Source organism: Mus musculus, chromosome 19 (assembly GCF_000001635.26).
Source record: "Mus musculus strain C57BL/6J chromosome 19, GRCm38.p6 C57BL/6J".
NCBI classification, from domain to species: Eukaryota; Metazoa; Chordata; class Mammalia; order Rodentia; family Muridae; genus Mus; species Mus musculus.
The window spans coordinates 29,522,082-29,541,855 of record NC_000085.6 but is presented as its reverse complement, the minus strand read 5'-3'; the positions used below and the strand labels follow the sequence as shown (position 1 = coordinate 29,541,855).

The following is a 19,774-nucleotide window of genomic DNA, read 5'->3' as shown; positions in this document are numbered from 1 at the left end:
AACATCAAGCAAACTTCTGACATATAGGTAGACCACCCCCAGAAGAAAATATGTATTTTAAAATTATATGTTGTTTTATTTAAAAGTGAAGCATTCTGTGGAGGAGATGTGTAAAACACAATGATAGTTTAAAGACTTAAGGAACAATAGTCCATGTCCCCCAAAGTTGAATTAGGAGGTAGCAACTGTGTGTCTTCTCCTATGTATATGCAGACACAGGCAAAGGAGCCTGTCACTGACTAAGAGCCCCCTCTTTATCTCATCTCTTAGCTCTGCATTCTAATGAAGACTAGAAAGCATCTGACTGGAGTATGTTTACTCAGTGTACCCTGACTTACTGAACCACATATTTCTTAAATTTAAAACATGACAGTTCAAAGACTAGTAATTTCTGAAGCACCATTTTAGAAATGTTGGCAACTTAACATCTTAATGACTTTAGATAACCCAAAGTACAATTTTTTAAAAAATACTAAGCATGCAAGCCATGCATTAAAAGAATAAAAGTGAATAAACTTACTTGGGATACACTGGTTCATAAAGGTATTTATCCCCTCTTGAAGATGTAATATGAAAAAACAAGATGTAGCCATTTGCTGTCTGAAAGAGAAGTTTATTAACCATGAATTAGAATGTTGTAACTATCATCTTGGGCTCTAATTTTACAGGACTACAATACCTCCTCTGGAGAATTATAGTCTCTTTATATACACAAAATGATGTTTAATATAAGCCATTTAAAAAAGTGTTCAACAAATTTTAAAAATATTTTATAAACTATGTAACTGAAAATTGAAATATTTTATGAAACTATGTAAAATACACAGCACTCTTTCAACTCTACAAAAGTGTGGCAAATAATTATTCTAAGTTCGAAAAGCAATATAACCAAACAGTAAAAGCACAAAATGCCTGACTGTACCCCTAAAACTATCATTTATCAAAACAGCATAATTTATATAGTTAAAAATAAAAAAATTTAACCTCTTACTATAAAACATACTGTGAGACACTAGGAAAAATGATAAGAGCAAACCTTGAAAATTTAAAATATAAGCATCAGCTAAGTCAATCTCTAATTTCCAAGATTTGAACATTTCCAACATTTGAAGTTCAAATATAAACATCTAAATTTCTAAAGTAACTAAATGTTATAAAAATAGAAATTAAATTTTAAAAAATTGTAGTTTTGAGTAACTGAAGCAGGTTTCTACCTGTCCTAGGCTACCCTAAGAGATTCTAGCTCAAAAATAAAACTAAAAAACAAAAACACAAACAATACAAAAACATTGTTGTATTACATTTACATAAACATGTTAAATACTATGAATTGCTGCTCTTAGAAGACACTTTCCGTATAAAATCAAGCAATAGAGTGAAGTGGCAGTTTTCCCTCTAATCTTCTTTACCCAAATACTGAATTCTATTAACTCAGAGGCAAGTGAAGATGTATCCAAAGTAGAAATGATCCAAACCAAAGAAATCACCCAGGACTTCCTATTTCTTCCCAGCGCTAGCTTCCTGCTTTTCTGTTATGGAATGAAAGGAAACAGACTTCCCAGGGCAGCCATGGGTAACTATAGCTTATTCTTCTGTAATATCATTTCAAAAACTAGTTTAACTTACTAGGATATAAACAAGAAAATAAAGATTGTTCAGGAAAGATTATCTTTCAAATTCTCCATGACAATTTTACATTCTTGCAATAGAAAATCAAAAGGCTAATGACTTCAAATCAAACCACAGCACAGGTCATAAATACTTCCTACCCCACACAGAATCACAACTTGTAAACTTTTACTGCCACCTCATAAGTGCAGGAAAGGCAAAAAGAATGGTCAGCTCTTAAGATTGTAACATTAACATAAATACTGTCGGGAAGATCAGTCACTCGAAGGTCAAAATGTTCAACACTTCAGACACTCAAATGCTAATAAAATACACAGCAAAATAATAAAGCATACCCAGGACTATAATGACAATGAGAATAAAGCATCACTTTGTACTAGCATTTCATCTAATACAATACTGAAAACACAAATAATATATTGATTTACTATTTGATATTTGGTATCAATCATTTTAAATAAATATTTCAAACTTTTGTGTATAACAAACATTGTAAACTTTTAAATCTCAATGGCATCTACTACTGACATTTCACAAACAGTTCTGCCTTTGAACAATTGTTAAAGTCTTAGTAATAAATGATGTCTCTTTAATAGTCACCAAATCTGTTACTATGCACTATTATAATGACCTTTCTCCAGGACTCCCAAATGATATCAAGAAAGCATGTAACCATTGCTTAGCCTTTTCATGTATCAATCTTAGTTCCCTCTGATAACAAACATATGTTATATATATAACCATTCACAATTTAATAATTTCTCTTCAATAACTATGAAATAGCAGACTGCAATGTAAATTCCATTTTCACTTTCAAGGTCTTTATTATACATGTTAGGAATAAGAAAGCATGTAGATCACAAATGACACCAGTCTCCCAAGATAGCAACGGACCTACTGGACATAGAGACATCAATAAACACAAATGGAACATGGTAGGATAACAAACATGCTGAAACAAGGTGATGCACGTCCTTTAATTTGATCAGCATTTATCAAAAATTATTCTTCCTAGCTAGGCATGGTGACACACAGCTCTAATCAACAATGGGGAGACAGAATCAAGCAGATCTCTGTGTGTTGAGACCAACCTAGTTTACATGGAAGGTTCTGAGGCCCTGGCTCAAAGAATGAATGTATTCTAAGCCAGCAAGAGCACTCACTGGTTAAAGGTACATACATGCTGCCAAACCTAACAACCTGAATTGGATCCCTAGGACCACCATGGTGGAAGAACACAGACTCCTGTAATTTGTTCTTTGCCCTCCACACATGCTCTGTACAGCCCCATCATGCTCTATGAGTCAAGAAAACTTCTCCATTGATTACATGCTACCTGTAATATACAGGGACTCCAGGAGTGCTCAACAAGAGAATGAATATGTCTCAACTTCTCTTACACCTACAAAACTTGCAATAAGTTAAATAATTTAATACTAATATTTCAATGTAATATAATTTATAAGTTTCCATTATATAAAATATTTTCAGTTATCAGTATTGATCTTAGGATGTGTGTGGCCTCTAATTACAAATTTTTGTTTAAAAGATCAATGTGCTGCTACATATTCAAATGCTTAATTTTCTAAGATCTAGTTGCTTCAAGATGAGCAGATCCTCACATATACAGCTTTTATTGTATAAAACTTGCCCTGTAAGTTACCCACAATTGGTTAATAAAGATGCCTACAGATAACTGGGCAGAAGAGAGATAGGCAGAACTTCAAGACCCCAGGCTCGGGGGTTCCAGGCTCGGGGGTTCCAGACAGGGGCCATGAAAAGAGGAGGGATGTGAGGAGCACAGAGCAGCAGGAAGCAGCCACCACAGTGTAGGTGAGAGCACGGCCATGAGGACTGTCACGGTGCAGTAGGAGTGGCCCAGGCGGAATATGGCAAGTGACGCTCAGGCTTGACAGGGAAGTGGACACACTAGCTTAGAGGAGTTTCTGCCCACTTCTAATGCTTTAAGGTTTATTCTAAACATAAAGGTTTTGTGTCTTTAATTTGGAAACTAAATGATCTAAGGTAAGATAGAAACCACCAAATATTATTTACTACAGCAGATCGATGTTTTTGACATTGTTACCCACTTTAATTCAATGTTATACTTTTTTAATCCAACTGTCTTAGTCAGAGTTTCTATTCCTGCACAAACATCATGACCAAGAAGCAAGTTGGGGAGGAAAGGGTTTATTCAGCTTACAATTCCACATTGCTGTTCATCACCAAAGGAAGTCAGGACAGGAACACAAGCAGGTCAGGAAGCAGGAGCTGATGCAGAGGCCATGGAGGGATGTTCTTTACTGGCTTGCCTCTCCTGGCTTGCTCAGCCTGCTCTCTTATAGAACCCAAGAATGCCAGCCCAGAGATGGCACCACCCACAAGGGGACCTTCCCCCTTGGTCACTAATTGAGAAAATGCCTTACAGCTGGATCTCATGGAGGCATTTCCTCAACTGAAGCTCCTTTCTCTGTGATAACTCCAGCTGTGTCAAGTTGACACAAAACTAGCCACACAAAACTAGTACACCAACTGAAGAAAAATTTAAGGCCCAGAGATAAACTAAGGGAAAAAAGTTAATTCTGACTTTATTTCAAATTAAAGCATGTAACTCCCCCCCAATCCCTTTCCTTTCCTTACAGACATTAGGTGTGCACGCACGTGACTACACGCCTCACACTGACAGTGCAGAGAGCCAGCAGCATCCTAAGATGCTGGAGCTTCGGCTACCCTCCGTTCCAGAATGGAACTGAGCAGCGACGATTTTATCTTTAATCACAATGGCCACAGAACAAAGGAATTTGAATTTTTATATCAAAATAAGTCTGCTGGTTGTTCAAAAAAGTCAAGAAGGGAAAGTAAACGAAACCCAACTAAACACTGGGAAAATGTTCCCCAGTTGTTTATAAAACTCCACCACTTTGCCAGTGATCTCACAGAGTATTTTACTCCTGGAACTTTCTTCTTGTATATGAATTTCAATTACAATTAGTAATAGATATGCCAAAACATCTTTAAGACTAGAGAGGGTTACATTATGGAAGACGGCACAGAAATTCTAACAAAAAAAAAAAAAAAAAAAAAAGTCACGGGGCTGGAGACGGTTCAGCGGTTAAGAGCACTGACTGGCTCTTCTGAAGGTCCCGAGTTCAAATCCCAGCCACATGGTGGCTCACAACCATCCATGATGAGATCTGATGCCCTCTTCTGGAGTGTCTGAAGACAGCTACAGTGTACTTACATATAATAAATAAATCTTTTAAAAAATCACTATCAAACTTGACAAGAGCGAGCTAAAATGATGACATCAAACACAATCTAAGTGGAACACTTACAACACACAGGAAAGAGCTGGATGGAGTTGGTCAGGTCTATCCATTCTAGCTATCCATATTTGGTCAACTCTTGTCACATGTGTCTGGTTGGAGTAAGGGTGGGCAATATTTTTCCCCATGACTTGACACTTTTGATTACGGGGGTGGGGAGGTGCACTTCCAGGTAATGAGGTGGCTTCTGGGCAAGAGGAGGTTTTTGGAGACATAACTTATCCCCTAGTCCCTCCTTACAAGATGCAAAGAAACCTTAGATACCTGGCTACCAAGAGAAGAGAAACTACAGTGAATGCACACACAAGAAGTGACTGGGGAAAGCGGTCCCCAACCTTGCTAGTGCTGGGACCCTTTAATACAGTTCCTCATGTGGTGGTGACCCTCAGCCATAAAATTATTTTTATTGCTACGTCATAACTATAATTTTGATACTGTTATGAAGTGTAATGTAAATATCATGTTTTCTAATGGTCTTAGGCAACTCCTGTGAAAGGGTCGTTCAACCCCCATGACCCAGAGGTGGAGAACCACTGTTATAATGGGAGGTTTTAGCAAATAAGAACCAAAACCCAACTCTGAAAGCTGGGAGAATTTGTGTTTTTTAGAGTTACAATAATACAACATTTGGGGCTGGAGAGATGGCTCAGTGGTTAAGAGCACTGACTGCTCTTTCTGAGGTCGTGAGTTCAATTCCCAGCAACCACGTGGTGGCTCACAACCATCTGTAATGGGATCTGACGCCCTCTTCTGGTGTGTCTGAAGACAGCTACAGTACTCATATACATAAAATAGATAATTCTTTTAAAAACAACAACATATAATATTCATTAAAATTTAAAACCCATACAAAGAAACAGTAAAGTAAGATACAACCACAAGAAAAAAATAAAGGATATGTCAAAAACCATCACTGAGCAAGTCCAAGGATTGACATTCTTTATTTGTTTTGGATTTTTTGAAATAGGGTTTCTCTGTGTAGCCAATCAAAACCATTAAATCAGCAGGCGAAAGTATGTTCGATGAGCTAAAAGAGGCCATGGACCTATCGCTGTTGCTGTTGTTGAGGTGTTGTGAGGTCAACAGGTCAGGAAACAACTGCCATAGAACAGAGAATTTGCCATTTACAGTTTGGGGAGTAAGGTACACAAACATGCCACACCATAAGAAGTTCCAGAGACTTTCAGAAAGCACAGAAGAAAGGGGAAAACCACATCATTCTCTTGGTTTACATGGGAGCCCGGATAGTTTTAGGTCTTCTCCAGTAATCTGGGAAGAGGACTGTCAATTGGGAAGAAAAAAAAAAAAAAAATCTCCAGTAAGTCTGAGCTGTAGCTAAGTCTATAGCATATCTTCTGAATTAGTGGTTATGTGGGACGGCTCATTGAAGGCAGTGCTACCACTGGGCAGGTGATCCTGGCTGCTTTAGGAAAGCAGGCTGAGCAAGTCATAGGAGGAAGCCAGCGAGCAGCACCCCTCCATGGCTCCTGTTTCAGCCCTGAGTCAGCTTCCCTTGGTGATCAAGTGTGACCTGAGGATAGTAAGCTAAAACAAACCCTTTCCTCTCCCTTTTGGTTATGGTGTTTTATCACAGCAATAAAAAGCCCAAATCACATGGGAAGAAATGGGTGGAGCAAAGCAAAGAAGCTTAGTATTGGCTACCTTGAATAATATCACTGGACTCTGGTACTTGGCTCTCAGATAAACAGAGTTAAAGGCAATTTTTCCTGTGAAAACAAAGACCCAAGATGTCAGAGTTTCCAAATTACAGAAAATTAAAAACCATGATCAAAACAGAGGAAGAATTTTTTTTAAGTTTTATAATTGTCACAGTCTGTTGGTTAATTAGGATTTAAAGCTATTATTCCTAGTGATCAAACTGAATGCAAAGCTTTATCAATGCTTGCCAGTAATGAGAATTTACATATATCACATCTAAAAACTCTTTTCATATGAGCTCCCCGCACCACACACAGTCTAGCTCTTGCTAAGTATGTAGCCCTGGCTGGACTGGACCCTGCTATGTAGCCCAGGCTTATTTTGAACTTGCAACAGTTGAGCTTTAGCCTCCCAAGTGCTGGGATTATAGATGTATGATCCAAGAAACAGTAGAAGCTTAGAAGTTTCTCTTATGCACAACTAAAAAAAATTTTTTTACAAAAACTTTTCTTTGCATTTGTATCAAGGTTGTAAGAATGCTATTTGAATTGTGATATTTCCTGATAATTAATTTCCTGATAATTCCATATGGGATACAAATTTTCTTTTCTGACTTCTGAAAGTATTGTAACTATTAAAAGCAGTCTGACACTACATATGATTCAAACAATTTTGTTAGTTTGTCACTGAAATTACAATGCATCAGTTTTCTAGATGGGGCCTGTTTACAGTTTTAGAGTGAATTCAATGTTTATCAAATCTATAACAAAAGCTATTTTCCATGCAAGGGGTATAACTTAGTGGTAGAGTAGTTACCGTGGCATGTATGTTACCCTAGGTTTAAACCCAGCACACACAAAAACAGCTGTTTCCCAGAGTCACTCATTCCCTATTAAGTAGATGACTTCTTTGTGTTCAAAACAATGTTAGTTTCAGCCAAAAGCTAAAAAAGTTTACAACAAACCCTTACCACCACTAAGCCATCAAACAGCTGTCGGGCAACACTAGTCCAGACATTCAGCTGTTATCTCTATCAAAAACCCAAAAACAATCAATCACGGGCTTAAAAGTCGGAGTTTCACAAGCCCCGGAATCTGTCCAACTATGTCCTTTCCTGTTCCATTATGTTATTTTTGCTTTCAATTAATGCTCTTCTCAGTGGAATCCACTTAGTTTGTTCTGAATTAATAATTAGTTTTCTTAACTTGAGTGAGTATTTTATGAATCTGGAGATGCTCTATACAGGCGGTGCCGCACCAAGTGATTCTCAGCTTCTCACACTCAGCGCTGGCACTACAAATAAACTCTAACAGCAGTACTAGACAATTTGATAACTCATCAAGAATTGAACAACTGGGGCTGAAGAGATGGCTCAGAGGCTAAAGGCAGGGTCTGTTATGTGGCTGTGAGGTCTGCAACTCTGCTACAAGAAGCACAGAACTACTTGGTACTTTTGGTCATCTGGAACATTTTCAGATGAGCAGCTCAGTCAACAAGATATTCCACAGACTAGAAAGAGGCTAGCTCCAAGCAGACAGATGAGCTAATAACAGTGAAGAGAACAGTAAGTGGACAGTGGTTGGCCACTGTGGAGCATTCACAAGACTCCAATGTGGTCTCCATGATGGAAGATAGGGTAAATAAAAACTAAGTTCCATAGCTTATTTTCTTATTTCTCTTAACATACATTAACTGTGGGCTAGGGGAAGGGGTGGCTCAGAAGATTACAAAGAAAGGGACACAGTGTTGTTTGGGGATGGCAGAAGGGATAAAGTTGACAAAGAAGGCACAGTGGCTGCAAGGGTAGAGTAGGATAGCACAGGACCAGGGAAATCAGTACAGCTTTAGATCACAAAAAGAAAAACTAATGTGTGTGAAAGACTAACATGACATCATCTTAGAAAATTCCATTTAAATGCAACTTTATAGTTCCTTAAACAAATAATAGTAATTTGAAAGCTCTACTTACTGACACTGCTATCATGGTACTATCCGGTCTCCATTCAGCTTGTTTGTAAGATCCAAACTGAGTAGATGATTTAGCTGGTTCCTTGTATGTTACAATTAACACACTAGGCTGGAAGAAAATAGATATATTTGATTTTAGTGGTATATCATAGAAACATATATAAGCTAAATTTAAACATTACTTATAGAATATAGGAGAAATATTTTAAGCTGTTGCATAATATCAAATCATCAACCTTCAATAGTCCATGTAAGTTACCAAAGAAAAGCAAGCTGCTAGTTATGCATATATCTACTGAATAAGCTAAATTGAATACATAATTAGTAACTTTCCAAAATGGAACCATGCCCAAATATGTTCATAGGTGAATTAAGCCAAATAATTAAAAACAGTTCTCTATAACCTTCCCTAAGACGAAGCAACAGTGGACAGGGAGCTCTCCTAATTCATTTTGTGAATCCAACATTATCCTACCTAAACCAGACAAAAGTACTACATGAAAAACAAAAACCAACAGACCAACGACTCTCAAGAATTTGTATGCAAAAAATTTCAACAAAATATTAGCAAATTGAATCTACCAAGGAACCATGTGCCAGGGCCAAGTGGATTTTAAATGTCTTCACTCACAGATAACAGTGGCATATACAAAATTTCAAAAAAGCAACAGCCAATTCTGAAGTAACTAAGCAATGACAGCAAGGCTGCAAGATACAAAATTATACATGAGTTATCATTTTATATATTCCAATAATAAAAAAGTGTGATTTATAATAAAAAGCACATTTCCAATTATATGTCATTATCCAATGAAATATTTAGTGTTATAAATCTAATGGTTATGTACATAAGAAATATTATACAAAATACTAGTGAAAGATATCAGAGAATAAATGAGTATTCCATATTAATGGACAGGAAGGGTCAATGCTGTCGAAATACCAATTCTTCCTAGTTTGATCTACAAATACACTGCAATCCTAACCCAAATCCCAGTAGTTATTTGGAGGATGCCAACAATTAACTCTAAACTTTAGATGAAGAGTTTCAATACAAAGAATGATGAAGAATGTAGAATGCTAATACTAAGTTCAAGACTTATCACCATAAAGCCACAGTAAACATGCAGAGAGAGACAAATTGACCAAAGAAACAGCACGGAGAGCCTAAAAACAGACTCACACAGTCTGATCACTGTCAAAGAGCAAAGACATACAATGCTAGAATAAATGGAAATCAATTCACAAACATTCATCAAGATGCATTCCTTACACAAGTCTCAAGAATTCAAAATAAATCAAAATCCTATGTGTAAAGTGTAAAATCTCTGGAATTCGACATAGTAAAAACCTAGATGACCTCAGATTCATCAGTGACGTCCTCCAAAGAGTCAATGTCTATATCTAAAATGGTTCATATTTCATTAAAATTAAAAGCTGTTCTATGAAAATGCTATTAAGAGAGTGAGGATAGGACAGGCAGCATTGGCTCACGCCTTTAATCCCAGCACTTGGGAGGCAGAGGCAGGCGGATTTCTGAGTTCGAGGCCAGCCTGGTCTACAGAGTGAGTTCCAGGACAGCCAGGGCTACACAGAGAAACCCTGTCTCGAAAATCCAGAGAGAGAGAGAGAGAGAGAGAGAGAAAGAGAGAGAGAGAGAGAGAGAGAGAATGAGAATGAATGAGGACAGAAGGCATGGAGAAGGGACATGTTTGCAAACACCTAATAATGAACTGCTATAAAAAAATATACAAGTGTAAAATTCAGTAACAAGCAAAACAACCCAATTAAAAGTTGGGCAAAAGATCAACAATCATCAAGCAAGAAATACACATGGAAAACAATCTTCCCACAAGATATTCACCATCCTTTGTCCTTAGAGAAAGCAAATTAAACAACGAGCCTATTATTATAATGGTTAACATTCAGAAGATTGACACCAAACGCTAGCAAGGATATGATAGAAAAGTAGGAATTCACATTCTTTGCTATTGAAAATGCGAAATGATTACAGCCACTTTACACAACTGGCACCTTCTTACAAATCCAAACACACTGATCATACAAGGTAGCATTTACTCATATATCCAAGGGAGCTAAAAACATGTTCATACAAAAGACAGTTTAAAGACAGGAGTGTGGTGTCTCCCAGCACTTAAGAGGCTGAGGCGAGAGGATCATGAATTTAAGGCCAGTCTGGGTTAGTGAGTTTGAGACTAACTTGGGCTACACAGTAAGAAAGGCCCTGTTTAAATGGCAACAACAACAAAAGTAGAACACAAACATTATAGTAGTTTCATATTCATTGCCCAAACTTGGAAGTAATCATGATATCCCTTCACAGTAACTGATTGACTATGGCAGATCCAGACATCAAGAAATGAAAAAACATGGAGAAACCTTAAATACATTATTACTGGAAAAGATGAATACTCTACAGTTCCAATTATATGATAACTTGGAAAGGATAGACAGATTTTTTTGGTTGTGGTTGTGGGTTTTATTGTTGTTGATTTAAATAGGAGCCGTGAGGGCTAGAAGAAGGAAATGAGTAGATACACAGACCACTGAGGATAACTTACTGCACCAAATACTCTGTATGCTATGGTCTGGGTCATTTGGTTATTTGAGGATTCTCTGTTCTTGCTGCCTAATTTTGTTGAAAACCTAAATCTGCTTTTAAAATTAAGTTTTTTTTTTTAAAATAAGAAGCACAGAGATTTCAGTCAATGCCTATTAAAGGTTACAAGATAGAACATAATAAAAACTACCAAAACTGTAATTTTATAAAGTTTATAACCTACTCATAATGGAAAACACAGCCAAGACAGACTTCAGTGGAACATTTTAAGGAATCTGGGTAAATAATACCCAAAGAAGGAACATCAACAAAAGCTCAAGGGATCCTCAAGCCTATAGAGAAATGGCCTGACTGATACATTCATTATAGGAAACTTTCTAAAAAAAAAAAAAAAAGTAATGTTTAAACAAAAGAGCCCTTTTGCTATGCAACAATCGACTACCAGAGGATCTCAAATGCAACAGTGATTTTTCAGCCTTAACACTATAAGTACCAAATATTTTTGATATTTGTGGTTTCCAAATATTTTCCAATCACATAAGATTCATAGAACCTTGGCCAAATAAGAATAAATTGTACTGATAGTAAAGTACTATTAAACAATAGTGAGGTAACAGCCCACACTATCAAAACCAGAAAAGTAAAAATACACAAAATTCTTTTCCATGAAATAACTTAAGGTAAAGGCAAAGAAACATAATTGGACTAATCTTCCTTTAGACAACAAGAAAAATCTAGGAAAGAATATTTAAAACCCCAAAAGCAAGCTAATGTGGGTAAAAATGAGAAAGTAGCCTTGCTTGAAAAGCAATGATTATCCTATCTCAACCTCTTAAGTAGCCAGAATTTACAGGCTTGTACCGTGTTCAAGACACCCTGGCTAATATGAAATGAGCTAATTTTGCTGCCTAAAAAGCTTTAAATTTAGCTTTAAAAATAAAGCATAAGTGTAAAATTTACAATAAAAGCAGAAGTCCAAGGAAGAAGTGCAATACAGAAAACCCTAAAGATTCCACAACTAAAAATAAGTACACAAAGCCAATAAGGTTACAAGACATAAAAACTAAGCACAAAACCAATGTTTCTTTACACTAAAAACAAACTGAAAAAGAACTTAAGAAAGCAATCCTATTTATAAAAAGCATCCAAAAGTAAACTAGTATATAAGTGTAACTAACCAGGTGACACTGAAACTGTAAGACCCTGAGCATGGCACAAATGCAAAGATATCCCATGTTCATGGACAACGAGCTGACATTGTTTAAATGTGCATACTATCAATATAATCCCTATTAAAATTCCAATGATTTTTTTCATAGACATTTACAGAACAATCTTAAAATTCATAGAGAATCCAAAGGACCAAAGAGTGAACGCAATCAAACAGAAAACAACACTGCATTAATACTACCTGGTTTCTAAGTATAATGTATAGGTACAGCAACCAAGATAGCACACTATTTGGATAGAAGCAAGGCAGAGATCAATGGAACAGAAGAGAACCTTACAGAGACACCAAGCACCCCACCCCAACAACCCCACACACCTCACTGCACCTTTGATAAGGACTCTAAGACTGAACAAAAGGGAAAATGGTCTTTTCAACAAATGGTGCCAGGAAACCTCGATATCCAAATGGAAAGGAAAAGCGCTCATCCACAAGGCCAAGTCAGGGCAACTGGAGACTTAAATTAAACATGGGGCCTGAAACACCCCATTTCATGATGAAAATGGAGGGAAAGCTCCCTGATACTGGTTTTGGTAAATGTTTTGGATGGCACCAAAAGCAAAGAACCAAAGCACAAATGAACCGTGGGAATATGTGAATCTAAAAAGCTCCCAACCAGCAAGGAAAACAGCTGATGACATGAAAAGGCAGCTTGTGCAAAGGGAAATGCACATCAAAGCTGTCATGTCAGATAGTGCTTCTGTACTCGTTAGGATGGATTTCCCCAAGAAGTCAAATGATAAAATGTTGGTAAGGATCTAGAAGAGGGAACTTCTCAAAACTGGTGAGACTGTAATTGATATGGAAAAACCATATGGGGTATTTACAAATTTTTAAAAGAACCATATAGTTTCATAATCCTATAACTTCAGTACCTATCTGCATGTACACTTGAGCATAGATAGAGTATTAGTTCAAACATGTACAAAGGAAAGAATTGAAATCAGTATTTTAAAAGTTATCTGCATGCCTGTATTCACTAAAGCATTACTCCAGTCACCATAACAATCTAAGTGACTGTCAACAGATGGACTGATAAAGGAAATGTGGTGTGTATACAAAGGGATATTATTCGGTCTTTTTTTTTTAAAGGAAATCCGGATACTTAGTACAATAGGAATGAACTTTTAATGAAATAACGTGAAATAATAACCAGACAAAGGATGGCATATACTGCAGAAACTACTACATATGTAAAATCTCAAGAAGTAAAACCCATAAAAACCAAGACTAGAACAGAGATTACCAGAAGTTGGAGTGGAAGGAATGGGGTGATTTGGGTCAAATACAAATACACAGTTTTAAGACTAGTCAATTTTTGTAATTTAATGAAGAGTTTGGAGACTACAGGTAATAGTATTATAACTTGAAATTTGTTCATTATTATTATACAATAGTAATATGTGTGTTGGGTGAGGGTCATGCATGTGCTACAATGTGCGTACATGTGTGTGTGTACGTGTGTGTGTGTGTGTGTAGGTCAGAGGGAGGCCAAAAAGATTTTTTATATGTATGAGTGTGTGCTTCCATGTATGTATATACACCAAATGGGTACCCTATGCCCATAGAGGCCAGAAGAGGGCATGAGCATGTGAACTAAATCTGGCTCCCCTCCCAGAGCAGTTAGGTGCTTTTAACCACTAGGCTATCTCTATAGCCTGAGGTAGATCTTAAGTGTTTTCATCACACATAAAAGAACTATGTGAGGTGGTGGGCATGCTTATTAGCTTGATTATAGCTATCACTACACATGTATATAAAAACATTTTACCATATAAGTTCTACAATTTTTGTCATATATATGCTTCAGTAAAGCAAGAAGGAAAAAACCCCAAAACAGTACTTTATCAATAAATGAACCCTTCCGGTTATGGTAGGTAACGATGACTCATGGAGAAAGACGGGTTGCAACAGAAGCTGAAGGATAGGTACTATACTAATAATCAGACATGAGGCAAGAGAGCCTCCAGGACAGGAGTGGCTCTCATATCAAACCAAGGAGTTTGAACTTTATTCCTTAACAAAAAGCGAACCCTAGAAGACTTTCAGACATGTGGACTTATAAGGAAGGCCTCTAGAGGCAGTAACAGAGCTGAAAAGGTGAAATACAACTATTGGAGAAAAGGAGATGGAAATGAAACAGCCTTCCTGAGGACACAGCTAATTATATACTTACAGCTTGGCTCTTGAGACATCTACCTTACTGTGTTTTCTATGTACACAGTAACAGGGATTTTGCACTATTAGCACACATCAACAGGAATGCAAGTTTCTGCTCAGGATTACTCAAATACATTATTTAGGAGACAGTAATGAATTGCCAATCTCAACTTTCTATTAGCAACCCACAGTGGTAACTCAAAAGACTTTCATTCTCTGGGTGTGATGGTGAGTTCTAGGTCAGCCAGTGATACATAGTGAAACTCTGTCTCAAAAAAAAACCAAAAAAACCCAAAAAAACCAAAAAAACAAAAAACAGAAGGCTTTCATGCATCATAGTAACATACATCATTGGGCAAAATGTTTTCTCTATATAATAAGCCACTTCATTACTTTCATGTGCTGCCTATTTATGCTATCCTTTACAATTAGTATTCAAAAAAACTTGTGAAAGTAATTTAAATATTTCAAAATCAGTGACCTGAAAATTGAGATGAGTACGTATCTAATTCAGAATGAAACCATCCTAAATATTTTAAGGTTCACATATGTAGTCGTTCATAGTTACAGTTAAGGAGTCTATTAAAAGAATATCCACGGTCCTCCTTATACAACAAAACCCAGTTCATGACATGTAATACTCATTTTATGGGGGAGCTCAATGCCCCAGCTGAATTCTACAATTCTCTTAACAGAAATATACCATCCTAACATAGATACTAAATCTTTCTTTCTTTTCTTTTTCTCTTCCCTCTTCCTCCTTCCTTCCAGCCCACCCTCCTTCCTTTTCCTCAACAAAGTCTTAGGCTAGCCCTTATGCTAGCCCAGGCTGGCCTCAAATTCACAGCAGTTCCTGCCTCATCCTCCCAATCTCCCAGTCCTGCTTGGATTACAGGAAGGAGCTACCAACCCATGTTCTAAATATTTTTTTAAAACAGCCACTTAGGCTGTTGTTTAGCTCCAAAAAGTGTGGGTAACACTATTATAGACTCCAGTAGGCTTTTAAATTACTAGTTTGTTTGTTTACTTATTTATTTAGTGTATTTCTGTGTGGCTGTGCAAGCACATAATCATGAAGGAGAGAACAACCTGCAGGAGTGACCCTCTGCTGTTACTATGTGCATCACCAGGGATGGCAGGCAGCACTCTCCCCGCTGAGCCACGTATTTAGGCCTGGCTGGCCCCTGGACTAGGTTTTAGAACTCCGAATTAGAATCACAGTGTCCAAAGGGCAAACCTCTAGTAACACATCACACTGAAAACCAAGCAACAAACCCAATTTAGTGATGAAATGTGCTATTTTAATTATCAAAAAGCAAAGTGGATATCTATAGAAATGTTTGTTCATAAACCAAACAGCATTCACATGTATCTTCCAAATTTGTCTAGAAAATTAGTCTGAACAGATATGACTCTAAAACACTGGAATTTCAAATAGCAATTTAGTACATAATAAAGGTAGCTATAACTGGTTCATAAAAGTTTACTAGAGGGGGCTGGAGAGATGGCTCAGCGGTTAAGAGCACAGACTGCTCTTCCAGAGGTCCTGAGTTCAATTCCCAGCAACCACACGGTGGCTCACAACCATCTGTAATAAGATCTGCTGCCCTCTTCTGGTGTAACCGAAGACAGCTACAGTGCACGCACATAAAATAAATAACTCTTAAAAAAAAAAAAAAAAAAAAAAAAAAAAAGGGGGCTGGTGAGATGGCTCAGTGGGTAAGAGCACCTGACTGCTCTTCTGAAGGTCCAGAGTTCAAATCCCAGCAACCACATGGTGGCTCACAACCATCCCTAACAAGATCTGACTCCCTCTTCTGGTGTGTCTGAAGACAGCTACAGTGTACTTACATATAATAATAAATAAATCTTTAAAAAAAAAAAAAAAAAGTTTACTAGAAGACCCATAAAATGTACTGTTATTTTTAGAGATTTTAGTTTAATGTTCCCATAGTCTAATGGGTAATCAAAATTTCACATACAGCAACTTTTTCGGACAAGCAAATAACCAGTTGAGACTAAATGCACATTTCTTCCTCAAAGCAGGTTTTCTCTTTTAAAACTACCCTTTTCTTATGCATGTTTACTTTATTGAGTACTAACAAAATTTCAAACAAACAAAATCTAATTATTCTTTCTCTTTTGAGTCACTATCGCTGCCTTCAAATGTCCTAATGTAACTTTTTACCACTTCAACTCTGTAAACCCCTTTTGAACTTCACAATAGTCTAAAAATTAAATAAATAAAATCAACATTCATATTCTCAATGAAGGTATTTTAAACCAATTCATTCCAAATTATGGGTATAAGTGATAGCCTCTTTGATTTACCTAGAGGTAGTTTTGCTTTTAATATTTTGAACCTAAACACTGTGTTGTAAAGTTTGGAAATAAGAAAGTTAAAATGAACGTTCTCACAGGATAAGAAAAGCTACAAGCATATATCCCAAGAGAAGGAGACTTGGCAGGTGGAGCCTGGCACCGTTCCCACTCCTCAGCCACATAATCAGACTTTGAATCATCTCATTTAAGCATGATTTTCTAAATCACAAAGCTTGTGCACAGAGTTTCAGGTTAACTCTAAACCTAGAGTGCCCTGTAGGCTCCCTACCATAGTCCAGAAATTGATTTCACTTTATGCCTCTGAACCCATATATTTCCCCGAAATCTACCCTCTGAAAACGTTTTCTTTCCCTGTGTGTGATTGTTTTGTATGTGTGTGAAATTCTAAGTTTCACACACTAGAGATCAGTAGTAACCAAGGTACTTTTGTGAGACTCAGGTGTGTAGAGTGGGAGTTTGAAGGGAATGAACAGAGGATGCATAAGTTCCATAACACTACATCTAACTCCCAAGCCAAACAGATTTTATCCATGTCACAATGTCCACAAGACAACTGAGACTCATTTTAATGTGGGGGTGGGGGTGGGGTGTGTGTGGAGAAGGTAGCCTACAAGCTTCTGGCCTACCATGCTAAACTTACATAAATCAGATTTGTATCCTTAGGGGTTAAAATGATTAAAACGTTAGATTTTAAAAGTGTTACATTCGAACAAAACTACTAAATTTAGGAAACAATGTAAAATTCAACTTCTAATTATGCTCTTCCAAACAACTATTGACTTTAAATAGTTGCACTACATAAAAGTTGTTCAACTGCTCATAAATTGAAAACGGATCTCACTTAGGTACCAACTTACATTTACAACGCACATATTTAAAAATTCAATTCAGCACGGATCTGAGTATCACATTGCTGATGCTGTAATTGTTTAGTAACCTGCGGTTTTCATACCTTTCTGAAAATTAGGTCAGCCAAAACTTAGTGACAAATAGCCTAACTATGTAATAGTAAAAGAGAAACCAATTAAATTGCTTAAATTCTAGCATCGGTTTTACCACAGCTGTGTGTGCGGACAATCAAGGGCATTATCAGCACACCATGGTAATAAGCAGAGATCTAAAGGGTTTAACCAAACCAAAACCAGTGTTTCACATATCTAGCAAGGGCAAGGTCAACCAACCTCTAGTCTCTTTTCAAGACCACCACCACTCTGACATCAATTAGTACTGTCTCTCTGAATGCAGTGTGTGGGGGGGGATCTTAAAACTCAGAATTCTGTAATTTTTACAGATGTCCAGGAGCAACAAAAACCGGACGGGGGCTAGCCCATTCACCCCTTACTTTTTCAAGTTAATTCTCTTATCTACTCGGAACTCAAGGCACGGGAGGAAAAAAAAAAAAAAGCCAGGCTGAAAGCAAAGAATTCTGACCCCATGCTCTTTCTAAGCCTGGAAATAATAATTTCCAGGTGCGGCGCGGACAGACGTGAGCTCCCCGACTCTCCAACCATCCCAGCAGAGCTCTCCAGAGTCCAAGAGCAGCCAAGAAAAGGACTGGAGTCCGTGATGTGTGGGGGAGACCCGGAGCTAAAGTTACCAGATATCTACACTCAAACCCAACAAGTCTTTAAGTTTTCAGAAATCAATTACCACAGGACTGTAAATTCTGACACTTGGTAAAGACCAACAGGCTTTCCGGAACTCCACTAAACAACAACCTTTAAAGCAGGGGTGGGGGGTGGGGGAGCGGGGACGCCACAGCTGCCGGAGTGCTGGGGGACGCTCCAACAGATTGGCTCGGCGGCAATGGGGGCAGAGAGGCAGGCAAGTCTGGGCTCCGCCAGGGAGCTCCAGGCCTGGCGCGCGGCTGTGGGTGCCACGCGGGGACTGGGGTGCAGTGGAGACTGTCCGCGCGCGGCTCCAACTCGAGAGCGAGGGTCGCTCGGGGTAAGTCGGGACCGGCTGGGGTCGCTCGGGGGTAGTTAGTTGGGACGGGACCGCCGTCGCTCCCTCGGAGGGAGTCGGGACTGGCCGGGGTCGCTCGGGGGAAGTCGGGACCGGTCCGGGGTCGCTCGGCGGCAGTCGCGCCAGTTCCAGGGTCACTATAGGGAGGGTGATCAGGATGGTTCTGGGTTCGCCCGGGGTTAGTTGGGACCGGACGGTGGTCGTTCGGAGGGAGTCGGGACGGGGCCAGGGTCGCTCGGGGAGAATCGGGACTAGATCCGGGCCTCTCTGGGGAAGTCGGGACCGGACAGGGGCCGCTCGGGGGAAGTCGGGACGCCGGCGCCTACTTACTCGGCTGTACCAGATGCTGAGGCGGGCCGGGGCCAGCACGGCGAAGAACGCTCTCCGAGGGTCAGACTGGACGTGGAGCGGCGCCTCGGCCGGGCTCCGCGGCGCGCAGAGCAGCCTCTTGGGCCAGCCGCTCAGGAAATACATGGTCCGCGCGCGGCCCCGACAGCCCCCCGGCGGCCCCGGCCGTGTCTGTCACGCTCGGCGGCCCCGGGCCAGGCGCCCACCTCCCACACCGCCACCGGCCGAGTCGGCGGCGGCGACAGCGGCAACTCGGGGCATCTGCCCGGGGGCCGGGCCGGGCCGGGCCGACGCGATGCTGCGCGACGCAGTCTGGGACGCTGACCGGCCGAGGGTGGGGGAGGCGGGCGGCCAGTGGGCCCGCGGCGGGAGGAGCCGAGGCCGGCCCGCCCCGCTCGCCGCTCGCGTCAGCACGCCGCACGGCGCGGGGAGGCTCCGCCCGGCTCCCTCGGACCGCCCCGCGTCAGAACGCAGGCCGCGGGGCAGGACGTCGAGGGCTCGGGACGCCTTGCTGGCTGGCGACCTGGCGCGTGGAGCTGGGGACCGGGATGAGGCGACAGGCTCAGT

The 19,774-nt window shown here is 39.4% G+C and overlaps 1 protein-coding gene across 4 annotated transcripts in view; it reads right to left on the bottom strand.

Moving 5' to 3' along the window:
* The window catches only part of Ric1 (RAB6A GEF complex partner 1), an 83,706-nt gene extending 64,066 nt beyond the window's left edge, over positions 1–19,640 (bottom strand). The window contains exons 1-4 of one of the 4 annotated variants that reach the window (XM_030250893.1): positions 19,190–19,640; positions 8,584–8,691; positions 6,618–6,682; positions 521–600 (exon numbers count right to left, since the gene is read on the bottom strand). Coding sequence is in view for 2 of the 4 variants with exons in the window: in NM_001081319.1 (NP_001074788.1) it covers positions 521–600; positions 8,584–8,691; positions 19,190–19,333 (332 nt within the window). In the remaining 2 variants the exon portion in view is untranslated. Of the gene's footprint in view, positions 1–520; positions 601–6,617; positions 6,683–8,583; positions 8,692–19,189 lie in introns of those variants that run through there. The other 3 variants (XR_386464.4, NM_001081319.1, XM_030250892.1) reach the window with 3 other exon arrangements.
* Between the last annotated feature and the right edge of the window lie 134 nt (positions 19,641–19,774).